The sequence below is a fragment of the Leucopleurus acutus genome (genome assembly GCF_964270905.1).
Source record: "Leucopleurus acutus genome assembly, chromosome: 5".
Classification (NCBI taxonomy): Eukaryota; Metazoa; Chordata; class Mammalia; order Artiodactyla; family Delphinidae; genus Leucopleurus; species Leucopleurus acutus.
Window position 1 is genome coordinate 133831888 of NC_139147.1, and position 20716 is coordinate 133852603.

The 20716-nt window shown below is 42.4% G+C and overlaps 1 protein-coding gene across 2 annotated transcripts; it reads right to left on the bottom strand.

Moving 5' to 3' along the window:
• Positions 1-3186: 3186 nt before the first annotated feature.
• On the bottom strand, positions 3187-20202 carry METTL6 (methyltransferase 6, tRNA N3-cytidine). Of its 2 annotated transcripts, XM_082839686.1 has the most exons (5): positions 19690-20202; positions 18644-18775; positions 11951-12121; positions 5735-5876; positions 3187-3540 (listed from the first exon to the last, which is right to left on the bottom strand). In XM_082839686.1, exons 1-5 carry the CDS (start codon positions 19912-19914, stop codon positions 3359-3361), a joined length of 852 nt encoding a protein of 283 aa, XP_082695812.1. In that variant the 5' UTR covers positions 19915-20202; the 3' UTR covers positions 3187-3358. The 2 variants fall into 2 exon arrangements, with proteins under 2 accessions (XP_082695812.1, XP_082695813.1); XM_082839687.1 differs by lacking the exon at positions 18644-18775.
• Between the last annotated feature and the right edge of the window lie 514 nt (positions 20203-20716).

Here is a 20716-nt window from a genome sequence, read left to right on the forward strand (position 1 = left end):
ATGACAAAAATGACAATTAGATTTAAAAAAAGGTAGATAATATGGACTTCCCTGGTGGCGCAGTGGTTAAGAATCCACCTGCCAATGGTAGACACGATTTACTTCACAATTTTCCCTCCTTTGATTGACAGCTGTGAAATAGAGAACAGAAGCCTGTCAAAGATAACTGAATAATGTGTGAGGCAAACAAGTGTCCACGCTGCAGTCCCTTCTCTTGCTTGAAACCCCGGCAACGTAAAAGCAAGTCCACAGAACCACCTGAGGATGAGGAGGGGTGAGGCCTTGTAGACACTTTCAGAGCCCATTGCCTAAAAATGTTGCGTTCACCAGGCAAAGTAGAATGAGTGCTGGAGAAAAGCACCCTTGCTTTCTTATCCCCACTGTGAGGCCAAAATTGATCTTATGAGCTAAAGTTGACCTAGAAAACACATTTGCAAGCATTTCCCTTCCTCTTCAAAGACAATAAAAATGGACACACTTTAACTGCAATTAAGATTGGGGCCCAGCTGAGGCTAGTGGGAATATCTGGCACCTAGCGCCACCTTGTGGTGGCTCATCCAAATCCTGGGCCCTTTCAAAGGGCCCTGTCAGATTAAATATGACCGCTTCGTGAAGAGGAGTATGGATTAAGTCATTTTCTTGGGGAATACAAACTAATAGAAATAACAAGCACTTGACTGTAACTCTATAGTAAATGAAGCACTCATTTAATCTGGTAGCAGTCCTGTGCTACAGGTAACAGGATCTCAGTCTTAGAAATGGGAAGACTGAGGCTTGGAGAAGTTGACTACTTGTATGGGCCAAGTCCTGGACTTGAACCCAGATGTTTATATTCCAAATAGCGTTATTGTTGTATGTAGTATATATCAAAAACTCGAATGAAGTTAATAGTACCATATAGTATCGTATACAGTATACACTGCATAGTATAATATATATATTCTATACTATATATGGTATATATACCTTACTAAAGAGCACTATAGTACTTACGCTATTTTCTATAGCACTGTAAACCAGTACTCACTACCCTTCTGGGGCTATTTTCTGCCTGTGAAGACAAGGCAATACTGGTTGACTCTTGACAGTCTATGATTTAGCAAATGCTGTCACAGAGTTTTGCTACTAAACACACTGTGGCCTTGCTTTCCTGGATCTCCCGGGCACCCAACCAGCAGAAGATTCTGCTCCCCTGTCTTAATCTGGGATGCAGTAATGGAAGTGTCCCAGGGAGAATGAACACGGGGGCACCGAGGCAAGAGAACTGAAGCCATGTTTTTATTATTTCTTACCCCAATCCACTGGCCCAAGCCATGATAGACATGTCACTGCATTCATTTAACTAGAAGTATGTTTTACAACCACAGTTTAAAGTGGGGTTACTGAGAGGTTACCTGGCTGGGTGTCAGAGGTGTGCGTGTCATTAGGCCAGCTTTAAATATTCCAGGTGAAAAATCTGCAGCCTTTCCTTTATGGGGCAGGAATTTGGGGCCATCATTGCTCCTGAGGACAGAGACAACTCCAAGTTGTGCTTGGAGGAAACCGTGGGCCTCATTTACAGGCATCCCCTCAGGCAACTCCTGGCAAAGGTAGAGGGGCCTTTTCTTATGGCCAGGTCCTCATCAGCCTGTTCGGCTTGCTTTAGAGTCACTCCCGTCTCCAGGGCACGTGGTCGGCCAGATCAGCCACCTCTGGTAGGTCTCAGGACAATTATCCATGTCTTACAAGTAAGGAATCTGAGGTTCAAACAGAGTGAGTGGTGAGGCCACAACTGACTTCTGACAACAAAAGCCCACGCTTACACTACACCACACTGCTCCCCACTTTCTACTTTAAATATCCTGTTTTTATCCAGCTCAGCCACTAAAACCCAGGTGACATTGGTTAGACCTAGTGGAGGAAACAGGTGAAAGGACTTCCGAGGAGGGGGCATTTAGCAGCATTCTGGGGCTGAAGCTGGGTGTGGGATGCACCTGCTGGAGCCACTTGGAGGAAAGAGCTCTGGACTGGAGGTGGGGAGCCTGGGGCTGGTCAAGGCTCTCCCCCAACAAATTGCTCTGGGGCTGGGCTTGCCCCTCGCTCCATGAGGAAGCCCGTGAGTCCCCGTCCCCCACCAGGTTCATCTTCTTTACAAGCTGATTTCAAAGGACAACTCTGTACTAGTCCTCATCAGTTCTGCTCTTACCCAGGATAGCCATCCTCCAGCCTTCAAAAGAAGGGGAGAGAACACATAAAGCAACAGACCAGCAACAGACAGGGGCGCCTCTTGCTTCCCCTGCCCCTTAGCGCCCTCCCAAGCAGTCAGGGACAGATGGCAGAGTGAGGACACCCAGCAAGCATGCCGCCTGAGCCTCACTGCCTGTCCCTCTTCTCTCCGGGAGCGGCAGGGCTGACTCTAATTGTACAGAATGGCTATGACTACTGGCCAGCTCCTCCCCACAGGGACCCCTCCCCTTCAAATGTGTTTGGCGTTGAAGGGCCCTAGCTGGCTGTGTGTGCGGTCCAGGCAGTACACTCAAGACAACCATTCTCATGAAAAGGAAACATCATGGCCTACAGGATCAGCTTTGTTAGCAGGCCAAAAGAACTCTGATTTCATTTTAAAAGTGAAAGTCATTACACAGGAATGCTTGGGAAACAGGTCAGCAGACCAATCTGAGGATTTTCCCATATGCCACCTCAGCAACTAGCCATGGCAGTCATTGCCTCTTAGCTGCTGCCGCCTCATTTCCCAGTGGGGAGCTGGGACAGGGGATGGCCTTCCCGTCTCCCTCAGGGCACTGTGGCCAGGGACTGGCCCAATTACAGACGGTCTCAAGAACGAAGCAGGGAGCCATGGGGTGTTCCTGAGACCTCCAATGCAAAAGTGGCATTTGTGGACACTGGTCCTAAGGAGGCGCATAAACTGAACCAAAGCAGAGGGAAATGGGCAAACATGAGACACTGGAGAAAGAAGAGAAGAGAACAATCCTTCAAGCTAAAAATACACAGGGCTGGGTTATTTTAGTCTATTTGGCCTCATTTTTCCACAGGGTTGTCTGACATGCTGCCTAGAGACTCATTTACAGACTTCAGGAGTAATGAATGACATGGGTCTCTTTAAGTGCTACAGGGCCCTCGTGCTTTCCTCTGTGGAATCTTAAGACAACATGGCTAAATCACTTTATACCATAAAACTTTCCTCTTCAGGTCTTGCAATTTTATTTACAATTCTGTAACACACACACACTTGCTACCTTTTAATATAAAAAGTATATATATTCATTTTAAAAAGTTAAAATATAAAAGTACACAAAATAAAGAGTGACTTTAAACTTTCCTCTTCAAGGGGAGGCACAGACATCAACTTCGTGAAAGGTCAGGACTCGTGGCCCAGGCGCGGGGTCACAGGAGTTGGGTTCTTCAGAGACTTTCGGAACTTGCTCTGAAGGAAAACCCTCGGTACACACAGGCCTTCTTTTTTATTCACCGTCTCACGAAACACATACTCGTTCACCTCTTCTTCGTAACCTGTGTCCATAAAGAGCCGTGCCAGGAATTCTAGAAGACAAGCAGATCGACAGCGCTCGCAGTCTGGACTCCACTGCACCACTGAGCAGTGGTGGGGGGGCGGGAGGCTGAGACAGGGCATCCTTAATGGAAGGAGAACCTCAACACTAAAAGGTAAAGGTTTTGTTCTGGAAAGTTAACAAACTCCTACTTCTCCCTGTCAAACAAAAACTCCCAAATAAACAATAAGCAAAAAAGTTTAAGAACAACCTGGAGTATGTCCTCCTTGCCCTACTGTGATTCCCCAAGGACAAGAGTCTGAGTAAAAAGAAACACAATTCCAGACTGGCTGTACGCATGCAAAGTGCGTGTGTGCTCAATTTGTTTACATCAAGCACCTCATCTATGCTAACATGAAGGAGGAAAATCAGTGACCAAAGTGGGGAGAAAAAAAATCATCTGATAGTGACATACCCTAAGGAAAAGTTAATCCAAGTAATACATCACTACACATGAAGTGAAACAAACAGAATGGCTACGTAACAAAAACAAAGACTCTTATCGAGGGCATTACTCCAAAGAATGTGCTCTGAAGCACTTTGCAGATATTATTGCATCTTCTCATTTATAATTGGTTTAATCAGATTTCATGAATCCAAAACATTAAAACAAATTTTTAATTTTCACCGTACATTTTTAATGGTTTTGTAGTTTTAACGGTAATCACTCATTTTTAGCTTTAAGAGAATATTTCACTTCAAGAAATACAAATGTTGTAAAAATTAGAGCTTAAGAAGGTAATTATCTTATGGTTCAGATTACAGGCATACCTCAGAGATATTGTGGGTTCGGTTCCAGACCACCACAATAAAGGCAAATACTGCAATAAAGCGAGCCACACGAATTTTCTGGTTTCTCAGTGCATGTGAAGTTATGTTTACAGTATACTGTAATCTATTAAGTGTGCAGTAGCACTGTGTCTAAAAAAACAATGTGTATACCTTAATTAAAAAATACTGTATTGCTAAAAATTGCTAACCATCATGTGAGCCTATAGTGAGTCTTAGTAGTAACGTCAAAGATCACTGATCACAGATCACCATAGGAAATACAATAATTTATAATAGTTCAAAATATTGCGAGAATTACCAAAATCTGACATAGAGGCATGAAGTGAGCAAATGCTGTGGGGAAAATGGTGCCAATAGACTTGTTCGACACAGGGTTGTCAGAAACATCCCATTTACGAAAAATGCAATATCCACGAAGCACAATAAAACGAGGTATACCTGTATTTAACAAGCTTAAAACTAACGTTCAAAATACCTAAAAGAGGGCTTCCCTGGTGGCGCAGTGGTTTAGAGTCCACCTGCCGATGCAGGGGACACAGGTTCGTGCCCTGGTCCGGGAGGATCCCACATGCCGCGGAGCGGCTGGGCCCGTGAGCCATGGCCGCTGAGCCTGCGCATCCGAAGCCTGTGCTCCGCAACGGGAGAAGCCACAACAGTGAGAGGCCCGCGTACCAAAAAAAAAAAACTACCTAAAAGACTAAAATCATGTTCGGTGTTTGGATGGTTTTAAAATCATGTTTGGTGTTTGGATGGTTTTCTTATCAAAAATGACCTTTTAAAGACCCCTCTATAGCAAATTTGTGTAAAAAGTTTCAATCACTTTTTTCCTTAAAGATTTTTCTTGATGTGGACCATTTTTGAAATCTTTATTGAATTTGTACAATATTGCTTGGTTTTTGTTTTGATATTTTGGCCTCGAGGCATGTGGGGTCTTAGCTCCCCAACCAGGGATCGAACCTGCACCCTCTGCATTGAAAGATAAAGTCTTAACCACTGGACCGCCAGGGAAGTCCCTCAATCACTTTTATAGAAAAAGATTTCTTACCTTTGTGAGACTCAAGTAATCTCAAGGCACTACCCTGTCCTATTTGCTTTATGCCTGAGTGAACGAAGTGAAGATTCTGGTTTGCTCTCCCCTCTTTCCAGCGCAGCTCCTGGCGTCATCCACATGGCGGCGCATCAGAGCCTGTCCACTGATCCGGCTCACTAACTGGACACGGTCACCAGAGGCGGCCCGTGAGCTCACAGCCAGGGCTGGTAAGTGGTGCACGTGAGCGGGCTTGTTCTGGGACCTTGTGCTTGTAAGGGGGGTACAGCCACCCCCACTCCAACTGGTACCATAGTGACAATGCAATCAAGGAAACAGCAGTCAAGACAGATTCCAGCAATCTTACCATCAGTGAAAAAATACGATCTGGTTCCATCTTGTCTAACATAAAAGTTTTCTGCAAGTTTGCTGCCGGCTTTAAACCTAAGCATGGCATGATCATACAGCCCATAGTCGCGAAACAAGACACTTTTGCCTGGTTTTAATACCTACGAAACAAAACAGGCTGCACGTAATTCAGGGACCCAGTCAAACAGAGCTTACTATAAAATAAAACCGGATTAATTTAGGGATTAAAATAACTTGCATTTGTGACAGTTATGAAAGGGGCCAGACTGCAATACCCATACTATGAAGAAAAAGGGCCTGATAAGCAAAGGTGTGCTAAGACTTGGCAGTGTCCTGTGCACTGGAGGGGTACTTCCTGAGCACTAATGAGAGCTCTGTGGAAGGTCCAGTGTCACACAATTAAAGTGTTAAAGACATTAGAAGAAACAATCATACCCTCACTAAAGCACGTTCTCCCAGCATTTTATTAGCCATCTCTTAATCCATGACCCTGCAGTCAAATTGTTTCTTTAAAAAAATACTATGTCATTTTCACTTTTTACTGATTTTTTGGGCTTCCTCATCCTGAGTCTCAGCTCTGGTCTCCCACGCTACAATTCTGTATGGCTTGCCCACCACGCTAACAGTGGACGGCCCTCTATAGCTTACCAGACATTTTCTCATTGGGTCTTCACAAAATTCTGGGAGGAAGGAAGGAAGGAGTGTGATTATCCTCTGTGAGACAAGGAAACTGGTAGCAGAAGAGGGAAGTGATTTGCCCATGATCATACAAAAGCTACTAAGGAGGGGGGGCAGGACTCAAGCTGGGGTTAAAGGCATCACACTGCAGGATCAGGGATGTTTGTTAGCCCTGGGCAGAGCAGGGGCGGGGGGTGTCATTCCAATTCTGTCCTCACTACTGACAAGACAAGAGAGGCTGTGAGGGCAGGGGTAACTTGAGTATTCTTCCCACACTGCTGAACTTCTTGATTTGAAGCGAAGCATCCTCACGCTAGTGCAGTGTGTAGAGAAGGGACCAGTGTCAGGCTCCGGTGGGAGTCCCTCACTACAGCCTTTCAGAAATAGCTGTCACAGAGCAGATGTCTCAAAAATTGGAAGGTAAAATCCGCCGGGAGTGGTATAACTGCCCCTCTCTTACACAGCAAATAGCCATATGCTTTTCAGAATGAAAAGAAAGTGGTACTCGCTGTGACACTTGCTTTTTATGCGGGGATTCTTTCAAACTGCGTAACTTTACCAAATAAGAGTGGACTTCAAAAGGGGGCATTGATTTTATTAAATATATTCTGCCCCATCACATCAACAAGATGATTTTTAAGACATGACATGTAGCACCTTTTATAGATTTTTGATGTAATTTGATGTTTCCTCTTCCTGAATAGAATAGGAAAGATTGCCCATAATACTTCCAAGTGTGCTGCAGATTTTCTCATTTAGCAAATTCTTTTGTTTTTGGCCACGCCCCATGGCTTGTGGGATCTTAGTTCCCCATCCAGGGAGCGAACCCGCGCCCTTGGAACTGAAAGCACGGAGTCCTAACCACTGGACTGCCGGGAATTCCGTCATTTAGCGAATTCTTATCAACGCTAGCATGCATTTAAAATATTGTCAGTAAAGTGCCTCTTTGATAAAAACATTCATACCTTGGTCAGAAATGCTAAATTTTAAAATGTGAATAATTGAGAAGGAAAAAGTCTGAAAATTTTAGTCTATGTGAGAAAGAAATCATTCTTAATTTCAGAGGGAAGGAAAGCCTGCATGGGACCCTTGCTCAGGAATTTGGGAAATCCTGGTCCATATCCCAGCTCTTCTGTTAACTGGTTGAATGACCATGGACAACATTTCATCCCTCTGAATGTATTTTCTCATCCGTAAGACAGTAATTATGGTATAACACCTCCTTTGATGGCGGGGCTGTACAGCCACCGGCTGTCCTCACCCTCCCAACAGCTCCAGGAAGAAAGCAGGTGAGGTCGACCAGACCCACTCCACGTTGAGTGAGGCTCAGAGTACAAGTGACTCGCCTGGGCTTTCAAGGCAAGTCAGTGGCACAGGAAAACCAAAATCTCGTCTTCTGATGACAAATTTGGTCAATTTTTATTTTACCATTCTATTCCAAAACTGAGGGAATTCAACTTTAAGGCTGCCTTTCAGTGTAAAATTATGTGGTTTTAAAATTTCTCAGGTGTTAACATCCTAGAGTAATTATCTCTACCGTACAACAGCTTGTTACTGTAGCTAATCAAGCAAGACTGCAGAGCTGCCCAAAGGGTGCCTGCTTGTCAGAGGCTGAGAGCTCGCTTCTTCCAGTAATTTCCTGATGAAGCACATGGTCTCAAATTAATGAACCAGTGACTGACTATGCATGACAGCATCACACTGCTGCCGTGAACTCATTCCAGGTCAGCTGAAAAAGGATTTCTATTGGGGGGTAAAAACAGGAAGACTGCTGAAATGGAATTTGTTACTATAAGAAAGGGGCCAGGTATGGACTGGGACAGCTCAAGTTAACTTTTCTTTTAATATAACACTTCATTATATACTAAATATAGATAACATGCTGTATGTTTCCATTTAAATCAAGAATAGGCATATCCTCATTAATAGCCGCTCTGTCAGACTTAACTTTATTAATCTAATTGTGTCTCATTATGGTTTTATTTTCCATTTCCTGGGTTATTGAGGTTATCTTTTCATATGTTAACTATTTGTGTGTTCTCTTCTGTAACATGACTGTTTGCTCATTTTTCTATTGTCATTCTTAGTGTTACTCAGGAATTCCTTATACATTCTGGATACTAGGCCGACCAGGGATGGAAGCCATGCCCCCTACAGTGGAAGCTCGGAATCTTAACCACTAGACCGCCAAGGAAGTCCCTCAGTTGAGTAGACTTTAAGTTACTTTTCCCACCTTGTCTTTTCAATTTCTTTGTATTATACTGTCTTTTGAAGAACAGAAACTCTTAATTTTTTACCATCATCTTTATGCATAGAATGTTTCTGAATCTTTGAGAAAATTTTCCCTACTCTGAAGTCAAAGATTTTCTCCTATATTTTCTTCTGAAAGGCTTAAACTTTTGTCTTTTCCATTTGTCTTTAAATCCACCTGGAATGACTCTTGTATAGGATGTGAAGTAGGAATACAATTTTGGTTTTCTCTCACGTGGCCTACCAACAGTCCCAGAATCATTTGCTGAGCAGTCCTTTTCCCAGGGATCTTCAATGTCACCTCTATCAACTATCAAATTTCCATATATATATGGATCTGCTTTTAAGCTATCACATTCCATTTGTCAATTTGTCTGTCCCTCTGCCAATACCACTGTGTCTTAATAATTGTAGTTGTAACAAGCCTTTATATCTGGTAGGGTACAAATCTCCCCATTGCCTTCTTCTTCAAGAGTGTTTTGACTCTTTGTTCCTTCATGTAAATTTAAAATCAGCTGTCAATTTCCTCAAAAAAAAAAAAAAGTCTACCAAAAAACTCAAAATCAAACAAAGAAGTAAAACAAAACACGTAACATGAAGTGGAAAAGTAAGATTGCACAATGCATGTTATTCTCTTTTAAGTGTACAGTTCTGTGGCACTGAGTACATTCATCTTACACTTATGTAATTCCGTTAATATTTTCTCATTAGACAATCATATTATCTGCAAATAATGAGTTCTGTTTCTTTCTCATTCTAAAACCCTTTATTCCTTTTTCTGGTCTTTTCCAGCTGACTAGGACCTCCAGTATAATGATGGATAGAATATTGATAGTGGGCACTCTCGTCCCCAGCAAAGTTCCAGACACTGCTTACTCTGCCCCTATTACCTCCTACTCCTTCCTAATCCCCAAAACCTTCCATCAAATCACGGTATCCTGAACGTCCCCTTCATTCTTGTGCTAACAAAAACCTGACTGTCCCCTGAGGACGCAGTTTTCCCTGCAACCTCTCAAGTCAGGCTGTGTTTTCTCCCATGGTCCTTGTATCACTGGGCGTGGGAAAGGGTCTGGGGTTCTCCTTGCCCCACTGCTACTTTCTGTGCATTCCCCTTTCTCCTCCCCAAGCCTCATGTCTGAATCTCCTGTCATCAGATCATATCACCCACTATCCCTTATTGTTAGTCATCTATTAGTTCCAGGGTCATTTCCCTCCATTTCATGATGAATGCGTCTCCTGGTTTATGCTTTTATCCTCATACTACTCCATTCTTAATTCCCATCAATTTCAACATGCATGTGGATTATGCTTCCAAATATGCTGGCCTCAATGATTTGAGCTTCTCTCTTCCAAAGATCTCGTCCTCCACCCTACCTTAATCACTCGCTCCCACAGTAATGTCCTAAGGTCTTGTCAACACTGTAAAGTATAACCACTTCATACTCTCAATGTCACACAAGTAACTCTCCGACCACCCCCTCCACCATTTTTCCAGCTCTTTCTCTAACTCCCCATCTTTCATAAACCTTCACCTTCACCTGAGTCATCAAATCAGGGATCCTCCCATCGGTCCCCTCTTCCCTCTTTACCTGGCTTAAGTCCCACGCCTATCTGTGGATATACGCTGGGTTCTCATCTGTTCATATGCCAGGGCAGGGAAAGGAGAGGTAAGGAGGAAAAAAACCTTACAAAACCTCACAAGCAGAGGGCTAAAACCATCTGAATTTTTTAAAAAATTGTTTTCAGTGAGCATAGTTATTCCCTAACAGGTTTCCAGCATCTTGAAATTTCTACCTCGCTACTCTTTTAAAACATCACGAACCAGGGTTAAATTTTAATGTACAGCTCTACATATACAGAGGCTCTCAGCTAATGTCCACTTCCTCAGCTTGCTGGACACTTTCCATTCTCTCTGTAAACTGACTGAAGCCACGACCCCCTGAGCAGGTGAGGCTCCCAGGCTCTCTAGATCGTGCGCCATTACACTCCAGGGCCTCCTGGGGAGCTAGTGCTCCCATCAGTCACTGGTGTTCATTCCCAAGCTTGCTTGTGCTGTTGTTCTGAGATTTATCATTATATACGAATATATAAACAATGCAATACGAACGTGAACAGAAGGCAGTTTTATTTCCTATGAAAAGTATGTTGACTACTTTGGAAAGACTTGTTAAACAAGCACTGAACAAACTCTGCTTAATTAAGCGTGGGAGAATCAACAATGAAAGTCTGGGTAAAAATATAAAAGAATCTGCTCTCATATTACTTTTCAATTGTTTTTAAGTTCTTGCTATAAAGAAACCAAAACTCTATTACATGTGTGATTTATGTAAGATAAATGGCCCCATACTCAAAGAAAAGGCCTTGGCTCTACATGAAAAGAATGATAAGTGAGTATTAACATATTTTAACTTATAATAAAATATTTACAGTAAGAAGGTACCATTTGTAAAAATCATTTCTCGACTTAGTTGATTTTAAGTTAATCAACATGGTTACCCACTGTTTGTACAGCTAAGAGAGCCTCTATTGTAGTTTACAAAGCACCTCGAACCTGATCTTACCTGCATCTCACAATAACCCCATGAGTGAAAGACACCCCATTTTACAGACAAGAAAACTGAGGCCCAGAGAAGAATGAAAAGGTGGCCTGTTTTGAGTCACCTGACTTAGGAGTGATGCTTTACTCCGAGTGCTGCAGCAGCCTCCTGGTGGCCACAGCAGCTTGGGTTCTCCCCAGTCTAACAACGATGGGAGTGACAACAATGACGACCACAGCTGACATTTAAAGAGCACTCACCATTTCTAGGCACTGCACTAAGCACTTAAAACACATCTCATATAATCTCCCCCAAATCCTAAGATCTAGGAACTATTATCTCAACATTCCACAGGTAATGAAATGAAGGCTCAGAAAGGTAAAGGAAGTTGCCTACATTAAGGGAGCCAGATTTGATTCTAGGCACCCTGACTCCAGACTGTGTGCTCTTGTGCACTGAATTATGCTTCCTCTCACTTTACAGCAAGACTCCGCATATCCAAGGCAGCTGCAAAATCATCCCTGCTCCAAGGCTGGCCAAGCTCTGAAGGGCAGCGATGGCCACCAGGCAAATGAGAATTTAGGGTGGATGTTTTATGCAGGAGAACTTTCTTCCCTACACTGACTACGCAGCCCACCTCGTGAGAACGGGGAGACTCTGTCAATCGAGACAGCACGTGAGCCTCAGAGGGAAGGTAAGTGAAAAGATCAGGACATCTAACCCTCAAGTGCAGGCTCCCAATTACTAACCTTGTAAATGTTTTGTAAGACAAGGTGCATTTTATCAGGGTGAACCGTAGAGAGCACAAATATCAACATGACAACATCCACAGACTCCGGGGGCACGTGTTCCAGAAGGTCATCTTTAGTCAGATCACACTGGAATACCTTGCATCGTTCTGTGTCATATAAAGGATTTTGCTAGAGAGGAGAAAAACACAAAATAATTTTTACACCACATCCACGTTGATACATGGAGAAAAACACAGCATCAAAAGGAGATCCTACTTCTACGTGTACACTGCTGCACAGAAATCAATGATCACTTTGTAACTGTGTAAAAGAGTAATGAACCATTTGCACATTAAAGCATGTAATGTTCAATACTGCTACAACAGACAAGATTTCATTTTAACAAATCATTTTTTTCCTTTAAAACAATTTTATTTTATATTGGAGTATATTTGATTAACAATGTTGTTAGTTTCAGGTATACAGCAGAGTGATTCAGTTATACATATACAAGTACCTATTCTTTTTCAAATTCTTTTCCCATTTAGGTTATTACAGAGTATTGAGCAGAGTTCCCTGTGCTATACAGCAGGTCCTTGTTGGTTACCTGTTTTATATATATTAACCAATCACTTTTAACTGTGTACACAGTCTATCACATATTCCAAACTGAGCATTTTAGAAGCATGTAACTCTAGAAGGATGATAATCCAAAACCAGCCTCTGCTCCCTTAACCCTATGAGAAGTCCTTCCAGCTTCCTTTATTGAGATGCTCCCACAGTTCTTCTGGGTATATTTTCCCTTGATGCAGCAAGCTAATAAAACCTAACTTTTTTTTTTTTTTTTTTTTTAACTACAAGTGTGTTCCCGGTACATTTTGGTTCATTGTTTCAACACATGTATAAGAGCATTATGGAAAAAAATATCAAACTTTTCTTTAATGTAAATAAGGACTTTAATAAATTGAGAGATATACAAAGTTATTGGATGGGAAGGTTCAATGTTGAAAAGATGTCAGTTCTACCTCTTATAAATCCAATGCAATCTCAACTGAATCTCCACAGATTTCTAGAAACTTTACAAGGTAAATTTTATTCATCTGGAAGTGAAAATCTTGAGGAATAGCCAAGATGATTTTTTTTTTTTTTGATAGTGGCCATCCTAATGGCTATGAGATGATATCACATTGTGGGGTTTTGTTTTTTTTGTTTGTTTTTAATTTATTTATTTTATTGATTTATTTTTTTTGGCTGTGTTGGGTCTTCATTGCTGTGCATAGGCTTTCTCTAGTTGCAGTGAGCGGGGGTTACTCTTCGTTGCGGTGCACAGGCTTCTCATTGTGGTGGCTTCTCTTGTTGCAGAGTAAGGGCTCTAGGCGCGTGGGCTTCAGTAGTTGCAGCATGCAGGCTCAGTAGTTGTGGCTCACGGGCTCTAGAGCACAGGCTCAGTAGTTGTGGCACACGGGCTTAGCTGCTCTGCGGCATGTGGGATCTTCCCAGACCAGGGCTTGAACCTGTGTCCCCTGCATTGGCAGGTGGATTCTTAACCACTGTGCCAACAGGGAAGCCTGCCAAGACAATTTTTAAATGAAGAACAATGGAAGAGGAGGCACACTACTGGACATCAAAACACATTACAAAATGAAGTACTAAAACAGTGTGGTTTGAGAATGGGGACAAATAGATCACTGAGACAGAACAGAGTCCCCAAACAGACCCATGTATAAAGAGGGATCAGTAGTGTATATGACAGAAGAGAGATGACAAAAATGACAATTAGATTTTAAAAAAGGTAGATAATAGGGACTTCCCTGGTGGCACAGTGGTTAAGAATCCACCTGCCAATGCAGGGGACATGGGTTCGAGCCCTGGTCCGGGAAGACCCCACAGGCTGCGGAGCAACTAAACTCGTGCACCAAAACTACTGAGACTGTGCTCTAGAGTCCACAAGCCATAGCTACTGAGCCCACGTGCCACAACTACTGAAGCCCGTGTGCCTAGAGCCCGTACTCCGCAACAAGAGAAGCCAGTGCAATGAGAAGCCTGTGCACCGCAACAAAGAGTAGCCCCCTCTCTCCACAACTAGAGAAAGCCTGCGCACAGCAACAAAGACCCAATGTGGCCAAAAGTAAATTTAAAAAAAAAGGAGATAATACAGGTGACAATTATCAGGAATGGAAAACTAATTTCTCACTCAATTCACTGTTTGAACAGCTAGCTCTATCCACTTGTGTTAGAGGACAGCAGACCACTTGGAGTAATAAAAGACCTGCAGCTCCAGTGCAGAGATGTAGAGAGGTGGAGAGACGTAGCTCCCAGCCTTATGGGAAACAAGCTGGACAGAGCAACTTTATGTGAACCCATGAAAGAACAGAGTCAAAGAACCACCAGCCATCCCCAAATCTGGAGAGGGAACAGGTGCCTTCAGGGAGATGCAGGACCCAAGCGTTTGCTTACCTGAGGCAGTAGCCTTCAGCCTGGAAAGAGAAAATTAGAAATGTGACAAACAGATGAAGCCATCGGGATGTTTCCACCCTTTGCAGGTGTTTCCACCAAGGACATCACCAGGCTCTCACAGAGACAATGGTGCTCTTTCTGGTGCTGGACTTTCTCACCTCCTTTAAGGGAGGAAAGGTTTAACCTGCAGGGGAAAAGTTATCTGAGGCCTGTATCCTTAGGGCACTGGTGGAGTACCACTACCACTGGGGGAGGGCCCTACTCTTCCCAGACCTAGTCTTAATCTGCAGAGAGAATGGCCTCAAGACCACAGAGGATGACAGAGGCGGGGAAGCGATGGGAGAGAAAAGCTCTATTCCTGGAGAAGCAGAAACACTTGTGAGGGCCACACCCCTAAGACACAGGTCCATTATGCAGTTCAAAAACTGAGAATCAGAACATTAGAGAACAGTCTCTTTCCCCACATACTACCAACAAATCTCCAGTAATAACAACAGTGGATTGCTGGGAAAGCTGCAAGAGACAGACTCTTCATGGTGAACAGCACAAAGGGAAGACCCAAAGCCAAGAGGAGCAACAAAAACAAAGTCACCAGAGGAGTTTGAAGTCCCTGAGGCCGATAGCAACAACAAACCTCACAGGTAACTATAGCAACAAGAGACTTCAAATAGAGCCCAAGTCCTGTCTAGATTATTACAAATCCTTATTACCTCAGTATCCACTGCCCTATATAACATACCCGGCTTTCAACAAAAAAGAACAAGGCGTACCAAAAGGCAAGAAAAAATATGGTCTGAAGAGACAATCAATCATGAGAACCAGACTCAACTATGACACAGACGTTGGAACTACAGGGTTGGACATTTAAAATAACTGTGATTAACATATTAAAGGCTCTAAAGGAAAAGGTAGACAACATGCAAGATCAGATAGGTAATTTCACAGAGAGAAACTACAAAACAAATCAACTGGAAATGCTAAAAACAAAAAACTTAGTTACAGAAATGAAGAATGCTTTTGACAGACTCATCAATAGGAATGCCTACTGCCTAAAGAGGAACCAGTGAACTTGATGATAGGACAATAAATTACACAAACTGAAGAAAGGGAAAAAAAGTTAAAAACAAACAAAAAACCAGCATCCAAGAGCTGTGAGACAATACAAATGGTATAACATACAAGTAATTGGAATCCTAGAAAGAGAAGAGGAAACAGAGCTGAAGAAATACTTGAAGATATAATGGCCAAACTTTTTCCAGATTGATTAAAAACCATAACCAAAATTTAAAAAAGCATATCTATGTGATTACAGAACTTCTAAACAAGACATAAAACCTTCGTACCTTAAAAGGAAAAGATTATCAGATTGGTTCAAGATGGCAGAGTAGAAGGACGTGCACTCACTCCCTCTTGCGAGAGCACCGGAATCACTACTAACTGCTGAACAATCATCGACAGAAAATATTTGAAGAGATTAGAGTCGAAAACTTCCCTAACATGAGAAAGGAAATAGCCACCCAAATCCAGGAAGGGCAGAGTCCCAGGCAGGATAAACCCAAGGAGAAACACACCGAGACACACAGTAATCAAATTGACAAAAATTAAAGACAAAGAAAAATTATTGAAAGCAACAAGGGAAAAAAGACAAATAACATACAAGGGAACTCCCACAAGGTTAACAACTGATTTCTCAGTAACTCTACAAGCCAGAAGGGAGTAGCATGATATATTTAAAGTGATCAAAGAGAAGAACCTACAACCAAGATTACTCTACCCAGCAAGGATCTCATTCAGATTTGACGGAGAAATCAAAAGCTTTACAAACAAGCAAAAGCTAAGAGAATTCAGCACCACCAAACCAGCTCTACAACAAATGCTAAAGGAACTTCTCTAAGTGGGAAACACAAGAGAAGAAAAAGACCTACAAAAACAAACCAATAACAATTAAGAAAATGGTAATAGGAACATATATACCGATAATTACCTTAAACGTGAATGGATTAAATGCTCCAACCAAAAGACACAGGCTCGCTGAATGGATACAAAAACAAGACCTATATATACGCTGTCTACAAGAGACCCACTTGAGACCTAGGGACACATACAGACTGAAAGTGAGGGGATGGAAAAAGATATGCCATGCAAATGGAAATCAAAAGAAAGCTGGAGTAGCAATACTCATATCAGATAAAATAGACTTTAAAATAAAGAATGTTACAAGAGACAAGGAAGGACACTACATAATGATGAAGGGATCAATCCAAGAAGAAGATATAACAATTATAAATATATATGCACCCAACATAGGAGCACCTCAATACATAAGGCAACTGCTAACAGCTATAAAAGAGGAAATTGACAGTAACACAATAATAGTGGGGGACTTCAACACCTCACTTACACCAATGGACAGATCATCCAAACAGAAAACTAATAAGGAAACACGGGCTTTAAATGACATAACAGACCAGATAGATTTAATTGATATTTATAGGACATTCCATCCAAAAACAGCAGATTACACTTTCTTCTCAAGTGCACATGGAACATTCTCCAGGATAGATCACATCCTGGGTCACAGATCAAGCAGGGGATGTGGGTTTGATCCCTGGTCAGGGAACTAGGATCCCACACGCCGTGGGGCAACTAAGCCCACACACCACAACTACCGCGCCCGAGCACCACAACTAGAGAGCCCGCACACCGCAACTACTGAGCCTGCGTGCTCTGGAGCCTGCGCACCACAACTACAGAGAAGCCTGTTCACTGCAACGAAGAGCCCGCATGCCACAACTAAGACGTGACACAGCCAAACATAAATAAATAAATAATTGGAGACAGTACTTTTTGCCCATAAGATTGGAAGATATAAAGAAGACTGATGTCAAATGTTAAGGGCATAGAGGAAAAAATATCTTTATACTATTGGTGAAATTATAAATTGGTATAATTTTCTGGATGGAAGCCTGGCATTATCTACTTAAATTTCAATATGTATCCTTTCTCCAAGGAATTCTATTCTATTATTCACCACAGAAATAAGTGTACACATGTGTTTTGGGGCATGTGTACAATTTTGATCACATTAACCCTACTTGTAAGAGCAAAAAATTAGAAACAATTCGAACAATTACCAACAAGGCAATTGTTACAGTATGGCATATCCGTTCTATGGAATACTACAACAGGTAAATGAAATGCAGTGGACCTACATGTACTAGGATGAAAAACTCGGCAAGATATAACATCGAGCGAAGAAAGCAGGTTATAGTACAATGTGATGACACTATTTAAAAAGTCTAATAGATGCTAAAACTGTGAAAGGTTGGTGGAAAACTACATATCTACATGTTGCCAAAGTATCCCCCACATATCTGTTAGTGACAAAAAGAAAATACCTGTGCAACAAAGGAATTAGGTAGTTACTACCTTAACCCAGCGATCAAAACTAGCATCACTTACAGCGAGATTACACTACTGCCTCCTGATAGGATGCAGTATGAAAGAAACAACATCAGCTATTAAAGTATTTTTGCCCAAAGTATTTTACCTGATTTAAATCTAACTTCTAGTTTACAGGAAATACAGAAACAAGTTAAACAATGATTAAAAGAAACAATCAGACCCAATTTGGCATGTGGGACCTCATTATAGAAAATGGCTTGCTCTCCGAAAATTCAATGTCAGTGGGGAAAAGGTCAAGAGGAAGGGCAGGAATGTTTTAGGCTAAGGAGATCTAAGGTACATAATAAAGTGTAAGATGTAGTCCTTAATTAAATATAGCTATTAAAGACACCTGGGACTATTGGGGGAAATCTGAATCCAGACTGGGTATTAATGACATTAGGGAATTACAGTTATTTTTGTCAGACATGATAAGTATATTGTAGTCATGTAGAAAAAGTCCTCATTTTTTTTTAAGATGTAGGCATACATATATAGGAGTGAAGCGTGTCAACATCTGTAACTTACTTTAAAACAGTTCAGCAAGTCTATAAAGCAAAAATAGCAAAATGCTGGCAATCATTAAATCTGGATACAAGGATAAGGATGTTGTTTGGTATTTCTTTCTACTTTTCTGAATACTGCTATGTTTCTGTATGTATTATACATGCATGTAAACAGGAAAACTAGGTTCACAGGGATCATAGCTGGTTAGCTTCAGGGAGAGGACTGAAATTGGGCAAATGGGTGTAGAAGGCAGGTCCAACAAGTCTAGGAAAATATAACAAAACACACAGCTGGTGCACCAACCTTGACATATTCAACTGCTCTTGGAGAAAAATCACAGGCATAGGCAAAGATATTCGGATCTTCTAAAAGCGGGAATAAACAGTTCCCAACCCCACAACCAGCTTCAAGCATAGTCAATTTTTGATCTTCAAACTGAGGAAAGAGAACCCAAAGTTACAGTACACTACATCTACACAATGAAGAAAAAACTAAAAGGTCCAGAACACGAGACAAGGTCTCTGCCCCCATGGAGTAGACAATTAAGTGAACTGATAACCCAAAGCCACTGATACCTCGTCCAACATTGGGAGTTTGGTGTGGAGAAAACAAAGCATAATGGTTAACAGAATAGGCTCTGAGGTTAAACCGCGTGCACTCAAATCTGGACTCCTCCCCTCGCCCCGGGTTCTATCACTGAACAAATCACTTAAACAGCTTTGTGCCTCAATTTCATCAGCAAGTGGGGATAATACTAACGCCAAACTTCAAGGCTTAAGTTACAGAACACATGTAAAGTTCTAGACTTCAAGGCTTAAGTTACAGAACACATGTAAAGTTCTAGAAAACGGGCATGATAAAGTGTTCATCATTATTATTATTAAGAACCTGCCATTGAAATCATTCATCATGAATTTAATATTTACAACTTTCAGATTAGCTTTAAAAAACAGAAAATGTCCCCTTTTTTTTTTAAACTTACAAAAAAAGCATACATTTATCTACTTTTCCTTCTCTTGCCATAATACAGAAGCATGATGCTGATGGCCTGATATGTCGGTGTGAAGTGGTTGAAAGCCCCACCAGTCACTGATTTCAAAATTCTGTGACTGGCCTTTGTTAGACAACAGGACTGCAGTTACAGCGTCTTTTCTCCTCTGTATTATACAACTCAGCGACTGCTAAAACTACTCGAGACAAACAGTGTATATCTAAGGTACAAAAATTTATGAAGCCTCTGAGAGGTTTCATAAATTATCTCACACTCCCCCTGGGAATGCAATAAAGCACCCCCTCTTCTACACATTCTAAATGAAGAACAGCTCAAATAAGGTGTAATATTAGTTTACCTCTCTACATGATCTGAGCTCCTCAAACTCTCTGGTGGTCCAGTGTCTATCTTTGAAGAAATTAGTGCTATTTCTTTTGTAAAAAAGGTCCCAGTTCTTCTGAGCCTCTTTTTCCAGTTTTTGCTGTTTATAATCAGACACTAAAGCTTGGTCTCTTGTCAGTTTCTCCTCTTCTTCAGAGCTGAGAATCCTTGCCTGAAGCCCTTTCCTTTGCAAAGCAGCCATCTCCTAAGTTGATGGTAATATATTTAACACTGCTGGAGATTCCCCATTCCTGAACAACCTGAGGAATTCAAGTGGATACTGCAGACACAGGCAGGGTTTTCTCAGATGTGGTCCCTCAGGTTGGGTCCAAGCCTCAGGCAGCATCGGGTGTTTCGCAGGAAAAAGAATGAGGCTCCGGTTGGGGGGGTTCTAGAACAGTTTTTTAAAGATGCTGAGTTAGTGGTCCTACAACAGTTCTTTCACCTAACAGTTCAACTCAGCAAACGTTTACTAGGTGCTGACCTTACACAAATCCCTGCTCCGCTATTGAATACGTCACAAAGACCAAGACACTGCCGCTGCCTTCAGAGGGCTGACATTCAGCGGCCAGGGCTCTCACGCACAGAACTGTAAGGAGAGTCACCGTTTCCAAGGACCGGAGACTCAGTGTTTTTCGGGGAAAACAGAGCTAAGCCCGGGTGGCCTGAGACTCTGAGTCTTACGAACCAGAGGGGGCGTCACTTCCCAGGGACTAAGGCCCTCGCGTCACCGTCGGCACGCGAAGGGGAGGAAGAGACTCAGAGACGCGTGGCGTGGGGTGCCCAGGATACTCGGGAACACCCAGGCCGCCCGGCCGCGAGGGCCTGAGAGGACGGCGTGAACCTAGTCCCTCGCGCGCTGGGGCCCCGTCATCAGTTCCTAGGTTCACCTGGAGGGTGGGGCCGGGCGCGCTGAGCCCTCAGCCAGGCCAGCCTCGGAAGCAAAATTTGGGAGCCACAGCGGAATGACCCTTCGAATGGACAAACCGCCCCTGAAGACCTCG

What these genes read in the sequence shown, in the direction of transcription:
- METTL6 (XM_082839686.1), bottom strand. Translation starts at nt 19,914, where the DNA reads ATGGCTGCTTTGCAAAGGAAAGGGCTTCAGGCAAGGATTCTCAGCTCT. An exon ending in GAGCAGTTGAATATGTCAAG is followed by an intron (nt 12,122 to 18,643) that starts GTTGGTGCACCA and finishes TCTCCTCTCTAG; the next exon opens with CAAAATCCTTTATATGACAC. An exon ending in TCTTACAAAACATTTACAAG is followed by an intron (nt 5,877 to 11,950) that starts GTTAGTAATTGG and finishes TTTGTTTCGTAG; the next exon opens with GTATTAAAACCAGGCAAAAG.